General features: G+C 41.0%; 1 protein-coding gene across 1 annotated transcript; it reads right to left on the reverse strand.

The window, feature by feature from the left end:
* Nucleotides 1-607: 607 nt before the first annotated feature.
* Nucleotides 608-7098, reverse strand: tbrg4 (transforming growth factor beta regulator 4). Its single transcript, XM_062421975.1, has 11 exons — nt 7021-7098; nt 5781-6296; nt 5369-5689; nt 4735-4909; nt 4026-4183; nt 3786-3896; nt 3553-3697; nt 2304-2552; nt 2028-2139; nt 1784-1898; nt 608-1181 (listed from the first exon to the last, which is right to left on the reverse strand). Exons 2-11 carry the CDS (start codon nt 6201-6203, stop codon nt 1080-1082), a joined length of 1911 nt encoding a protein of 636 aa, XP_062277959.1. The 5' UTR covers nt 6204-6296; nt 7021-7098; the 3' UTR covers nt 608-1079.

Genomic DNA, 7098 nt, shown 5'->3' on the forward strand with positions numbered 1-7098 from the left:
TTGTATTATCTTGCCTTTCCTTGGCCCAAGCTTGTATTGGCAGTCTTCCTCCCTCTGCCACTTATTAGCCTCTGATGTCAGAGTGGTGTTGCTGCCCATGAGGTTGTGTAAGCAGTTTCAGGACAGCAAAGTGTTTGAGAATCTTAGCCTGGCTGCTGCTCTTTAATAAACATAGACATTACTGCACACACACAAATAGATTCTGCATTTTTTCATCCATTCAAATTTAACAGATCAACAGTTTATATACATCAAGAAATTAAACATTTATCCTATATTTAGTCATTTGATTGCCTCTTGTGTAATATTGCTAACCAAACTTGAGGGGATGAAAATAAATGAATTACTTCACTGGCTGAACACAATAAAAAATTAGTCGTCGTTTTCATGGTGAAGGCAAGAGAAGGATTCCCATCAATCCTGCTCTATGCTTATCTAATGTGTGCTAATCATACTGCTGCACTCACACACACCAGTATGCCAGTGAGGTGTGGCACTGGGTCTTAGATGTGAAATTAAGCATCCTCTATCTAAATATCACACCGAAAACAACATACAATGCAACATGTCCCTGATTGCACAATACCATAACAAAAACAGACACAAATGGCAATAAAACAATTTATTCCATTACAACTTGATGACTTCGCACACATTCATAGATATAATTAAGTTAATTCCAATCTATTCACATGCTGCTATTAAGCATGTTGTGGCCAAAATTGTCTACAGATAGCCGCAGTGCTTCAGTTTTCACATGTCAGTCCCAGATGCAACAACTTAGTCCTTGATCATATAAGTACTATAGAAGGACTCGCTGCCGTGTTTATTTTGGTCTCTCCCTGGCTCCAAAATTCTTGCTCGTCATCTCCATGGAAACAGGGAAAGCCCCACACGTTTCCAAGGGAACCAGAGTAAAAATATGATATTTTTTTTCCTGGGACAAAAGTATGAGAGAGCTTTTCTGCAATGCTGCGCCGTTCTGAGTGTGAACGTGTGTGTGTACGCATGTGCCCCATTTGGTTGAGAAAGCTCTGATTTAGCTGAGCTTATTGATAATTTGATAAAGACAATCCAGTTCACTTGGCCATGTCCTCGGCCACAGCCTTCCCCATTTTATCCTTGAGGTATGCCTGTTTCTGCCAGTCTGTCTTCAGCTCCAGCCACTCATAATATGGCACCTGAAACAAGACAAAATCACAGATATGAAGACATGTCTAAAGCACATTTTATTATATATTTATAGAAACATTTAAAAAAAAAAAAAAAAAAAAAAAAGGGACATAATGCTGGTTTTCAGGCAGACACAGTGGCCAAATTAACATGTCTCGTAACACTGCAAACCTGAGAGGCAAGCAATGTTACTATTGGCTTGGGAGATTGTCCTAGATGAGAGAGAGAATGGCCTAGATGAAGCAGAGCTGTGACTGGTAGCTCTATTTATACCACAGACTGCAGCGGGGCCCACCTGACTCTTAGCACTAACAAAGCATTAGGCACATTATTTTCATGACCTTAGCCTGTCAGTTACTGCTGCTTCTTTGTATTTTCACTGAGATATGACTCACTATTTCAGCAAAAAATACCCTTTCAACTAAATTTAGTGTGTGTGTAATAAAATTTAAAAAAAACTCATCTGAAGAACAAACAGCTCAGCGTATCTGTAGGGATGGAGGTTATAAAGGAAACACTGCAAAAACGGCTTTTGCTTTAAAGTGAAACTGAACCTTTACTTTGAACACTATTATGAGGGTGGGTTATCCCATCTCCTGCCACGGCCTACCTCCACTGTGATGAAGCCAGCCAGGTGGAGGTGTCGCTTCATCATGGAAAACCGCCCCAGAAGGTCTTTACTCTTTGAGCCAAAATTGGGAAATTCCAGAGCCAAGAAAGCAAGCCTGGAAACACAAGAAAAATCACTCTAGACAGTTAGAGAAAAAGAAACATGGTCAACATGCAAAATGGAGAAGGAAAAAAAAACTAAATTTAATCAGTCAAAGCCCAAATAATTCTTTTCTATGACTCACCGCCGTGCCCCTACAGGTAAATCCTGGTCTCCTCCTCCACTGAGTAGATGAGGAGCTTTCAACATTGACATGTCAATTGGTTTGTTGTCATGATCCACTACTAGCTCACCATCTGATTAGGGAGGAATATGTCAACTATAAAATGCTGTTCAGAACACCACCACATCTTAAACTTTCACAACAGGTTTTCTTTGTCTAAGTCCTGTAAAACACAGTGTGAGTGTTTATGGCAAGCTAATTTGAAAATATATTTTTGGGCTACCTTGGCCCCCTTACCAATAGTCCATCCATACAAAGTGTCAACACCTGTGCGAACAGCCTCAGTCTTCCCACCCACAAAACTCTGTAAAGCCCCTCTTAGACTGCTCTGCAAGGGGGAGAGGGAGGAGCTGCTGGCCCGGATAGACTGAGCAGTCGCTAAGATAGCGGCTGCAGCCTCTGAGGAACCTGAATGCTCTAACTGGAGAGTAGCAGCAATGTGGAGGAGCTTTAGCCGATAGTTGTCCGCTCGAACTGGACTGCCCTCTACAGAGAGAGAAGAGGAGAGAGAATGGGTACTATCAACCCATTTACACAAGTGCTTTTCAAAACCACTACAAGAATGCTGTAACAATAAATTGGTTCATATATGTGTGAAAACTGAATTAATGTGCCTGTCTCAGCAGATATACTGGTGCTGCACTGCCATCTAGTGAATCAGGACGGTATTTCAGCAGTCAGCTGTCAGAACCCAGAGAGATGTCACAGCAGTGCAGGATTAAAGAAAAAAAAATTATATGATGGCATCCAATAATTTATAATAATGTAGAAACAGTTTCTGTTTCAGGACAAAAAATGTTAAATACCAAGATCTGGGCATGTCTAGCCCTACGTATATCTCTTATTTATCAACAATTTTTCGTTTGTTGTTTTTATAATATTTTAGCAGTAAAAATAATATACTGTACTACATCTAAACCACCTCCATTACTGATAAATATTTAATTGTTTTTATTCATTAAAATAACTTTTTGAATAAGTGATCTTTTTAAAATGCTTGTTTTAATATAAATATATCCAGTAAATGGGGCTTAATAAATGACTCATATAGTGATAATGATTATATGATAATTCACGAATCGATTACCACCTTTGCAGATTCATTTTCTGATAAATGACAAATATTCCGCCTCTGAATAACTGCAGTATTATATTCTATACTGTATATTTAACAAGCTACAAGCTTGATTAATATAGTTTAATTATCACTTTTACAGTTGATAATGATTAGTTGTACTGTTTGTTTGTGACAAGTTAAGGAGGGCCCTAAAATGAAGCATCCTCATCAGGTGCATTAAAAACTTCACCAGCAGCTCCCAGTTTAGAAGAGCAGGGGTTTTACTTCGAGTTTCCCCTGAACAGCTGACAGGGATGTATGTAACAACATGTGCAAGATTAACTGCATCCGCATTTTTATAAATTCACCATTTATCAAAAACAAGTAACTACCGAAGTAGGATAAAACCCTGGAGCTTACGGTTCTTACTTGACAGAGTAGCAACGTGTTTCTGTTGTGTGAGGGGGGTAAGGTAGTGGGGCTTGGCCTGCTGTAACGCACACAGGGACCACACCACATCTGTCTTCAAGAAAGGCTCCAGGCCTGCAAGAGAGTCCTCCAGCACAGAGTGAACCTTTACACAAAAGAGACAGAGTAAATAAACACAAAGAAGCAGAAGCAACCATGTACAGTCAACAGAAAGCCTTTATTAACATTTGTACCTTGCTGTAGAACTCGTCTCCTTTGCTGGGCTGGAAGCCCAATCTGGCAAAAGTCATGAGCAGATTACAGAGCTGAAGAATACTGTAATTCTGACTGTTTGCTGTGTAGTGCTAGTAAAAGAGTAAGAGAGAGAAAGTTACACAGGGAATGATTTAAAAAATCTTATTAGTTATTTGAGATTAGAGATGAAGAGCAGTTGAAAATTATCTGAATGTATTAGTCTGTGGTGTGTGACTGACCACAGCAAAGGCTTCAAAGAGAGGGATGTGGAGCCATTTGAGGAAACCCAGTGATTTTGCACAGCGTGTCACATCTACAGCGCTGGTCTCTGGGACTCTGGGTAACAACTCCGAGGCCATCCGCTGAAATACCTGAGAGTGGTTGAAATTCAACTTCCCTAAAGACGAACAGAGACAAAGTTGTTACTGTTAGTATTATGCAGACAGCAGACAGTGCTTCCATTAGTTCTGGTTTACACTACATATGAGAATGACTGACACTAGCCTAGTATAGATAGGGGGATATTAGTGTCTTGAAAAAAACTTGTTGATCAGCACTGAGGACACAAAATATCACCAATAGCTACCTCCATGTAAAAGACAGATCAGTTGTATTGACATTATTTTTAAAGTATTAAATCCAACTAAATACTGTACACAGTGCCCACAAATGGACTTTTTAAGTCCCCTGTCTATGGTCTTGTGTGCCTTTATTGGTCCAGATTAAACATGTTTCATTCCTGTTGCTTCTACTTTTCCCTACTCTATAACATTTTCTGAACAAAGACATTACACTTTAATAAAAAGGCATTGGACATTCCACTCCTTAAAAAATGGAAAGATGGAGATAAAAACAAAATGATGGCTTAAGGTAACTCAGACATGGAAATAGAGTAAGTTAATATGGTGCATGCATTTGACGACACGTTCTGAATATAGGCATTATTACCATAAGCATAGGCCATGTCCAGTATCAGTGTGGTGGTGAATTCTGACGACGGCTTCTGGAGAAGGTGGTAGGACAGAGCTCTGAGGAGTGGGACAGATCTGCGGCCTAGAGTGGCCAAAGATATACACACTTTGCGGATCTCTTCTGCTGAAAAGCCCTCTGCGAGCTCCAAAGCCTAAAAGAGAAATAAGTATGGGGGTTTGTGGCTGTTTGGGATTATGGACTAAATGTACCACCACTGGTGCTCTTATAGGCTTAGTTTTGATTCATGCTCCAAAAAGAAAAACTGTCTGATTGAAGATAGGTTTTAACTTTTTATAAATAGGCAGATTTTGTAAATATGCACAGAATTTCTTAACTTTCATTCACCCTCCACTGGGCTGCAACACAAGACACAAAATAGGTTTATTCTAGCCTGCATACTCCTTACAGAAACATTACTGCTTTTGTACTATTTGCTCACCACTGAAACTACCCAAACTGTTTTTCTCCTCCTTCGGTGTAAAAAGTGTCAAACTTTTAAAGATAGCAATATACAGTCTGTTTCAAACCTGCCCGGCCTAGTACACACAGTAACTTTGAGCTTAACATGTTCAATCAGGACATTAACTCTGCATTAAATATTGATGAATACCTTGTCCTCTAGTCTGTCCATCAAGGTCGGTGACATGTATTGTCCTCTGGATATTAGTGCACCAACAGTTTTAGCATCAGAGATTTCAGTCCAACGCAGTTCCAGCTGTTTTAATGTAGCAGTTACTATTGCCACATCCTGCTGTCCTTTCCTGCTTGCTCCCCAGTGTGCCAGGAAGCCCAGCTGCTTATAGCTTAGCCTGCGGACTCGCCACAGAACCTCTGTCTGGACAGAACTGAGTGTTGAATCAGTTGTGGGCACACCCATAATCCAGAGAGCACGCAAGACCGACACTAGAGCGTTATTCCACACTGAAGATATCTGGAAGTAAAACATGGGTGTAAATGAGTCATTAAAACTGACAGTGCCTGGATAAGATGCTAGTCACCTTACATTATGCATGCTTTCTTACCTGCTGAGCTACGGTATCCATCATATCCTGTAGCCTTGAATCCCTCATCAGATCTGGGTTTTGATCCTTAAACTTGCCCTTCGTCGTCAGTACCAAACGAGTCCACTTCATCAGAGTAGTAGCAGCTTGATTACCGTTTCCTCCGTGTTCTGCCCAGGCCACGAGGACCTCCTCTGGCACCGCTGCCTTTTCAACCAGCTCGTCCAGCCGGGTGCGTGTAGGCATGCTTGGAAAAGAGTCGTCCTTGGCAATCACCCTCCCCTCGCACATTAGCCTCTCTGTGATACACGGCCATGCCTGAGCCCTCTGCAACTCTAGTACCCCAGCCACAGACAGAGGCAGACGGGCAGCAGTAGCAGCCGGAGCCTGAGAGGAGGCCCTGCAGAGAAGACGGGCATATCTGCCCAAAAGGCGACTTGCCATTGGGCCTGAGAGACAAAGACAGCGGTAGCAGAGAGGAGATAGGAGATCGTCTTCTCACAATTCAGCAGCCCGAGCCACCATCACACATCCAACCTGAGGAAGCAGTGGAGAATTAGGCAAGAATCAAGTTAGTGAGCTTTCCCATTCTGCTGGCAGCCATCAAACTCTACAACTCCTCTCATCTCTTCTGCAACATGGCATTAAGTTGGCTTATTACATACAATGTATATAATTACTCCACAGTGTATAACAATATGCTATTGTGATAGTTAATTTTCCCTCGGGCTAAACAAAATATCTTTATTCTTAATGAAACAATGAATGTGGTTAAAGTAAAAGGTCAACAGCCTGAAGAGCCATATTACCTCAAGCATCAACTGATATTTCATTTACTCAATGATAATTTCAATTAGCAGCAAACACATACTTTAATATAGTACATTTATGTATACCAAACGCCTGATTCTTCTTTCAGTAGCCACTGTGATCATCTTTCCAGCTACCAATACAGAGCTCTTACGAGGTCCCAATGAAGGTTGTGTAACCCGTAACGCAGACACAATAAATTAGCAAACACGAAAGAATATGAGCTATTTTCAGTTTTGTAACAAGGATCCATATCTGCCCCCCTGTAGAGGTTATGTTACATAGGGTGTTTCTACTGTCATGTAACATTAAATCCTGACCTTGTCGCGGAGAGGAAGAGACTTGCAGCGCTTTTTTCCCTCTCACAGGACTGGATGTTATTACAAAGATAACATGTTGCAGGCAAAACAAACACAGCCATCACCAAGTGTCAAACTGATACATAACTTACCTCTATTAACGATTTATTTGGTAAAAAGTGCTTCACATGGAGTTACTTGTCAGTGCCGGTCGCAGGGAAATGACGTAG

The sequence above is a fragment of the Scomber scombrus genome, chromosome 7 (genome assembly GCF_963691925.1).
Source record: "Scomber scombrus chromosome 7, fScoSco1.1, whole genome shotgun sequence".
Classification (NCBI taxonomy): domain Eukaryota; kingdom Metazoa; phylum Chordata; class Actinopteri; order Scombriformes; family Scombridae; genus Scomber; species Scomber scombrus.

What these genes read in the sequence shown, in the direction of transcription:
- tbrg4 (XM_062421975.1), bottom strand. Translation starts at nt 6,203, where the DNA reads ATGGCAAGTCGCCTTTTGGGCAGATATGCCCGTCTTCTCTGCAGGGCC. An exon ending in TTACCTGTAGGGGCACGGCG is followed by an intron (nt 1,899 to 2,027) that starts GTGAGTCATAGA and finishes TTGTGTTTCCAG; the next exon opens with GCTTGCTTTCTTGGCTCTGG. An exon ending in CTGGCTTCATCACAGTGGAG is followed by an intron (nt 1,182 to 1,783) that starts GTAGGCCGTGGC and finishes GTCTTGTTTCAG; the next exon opens with GTGCCATATTATGAGTGGCT.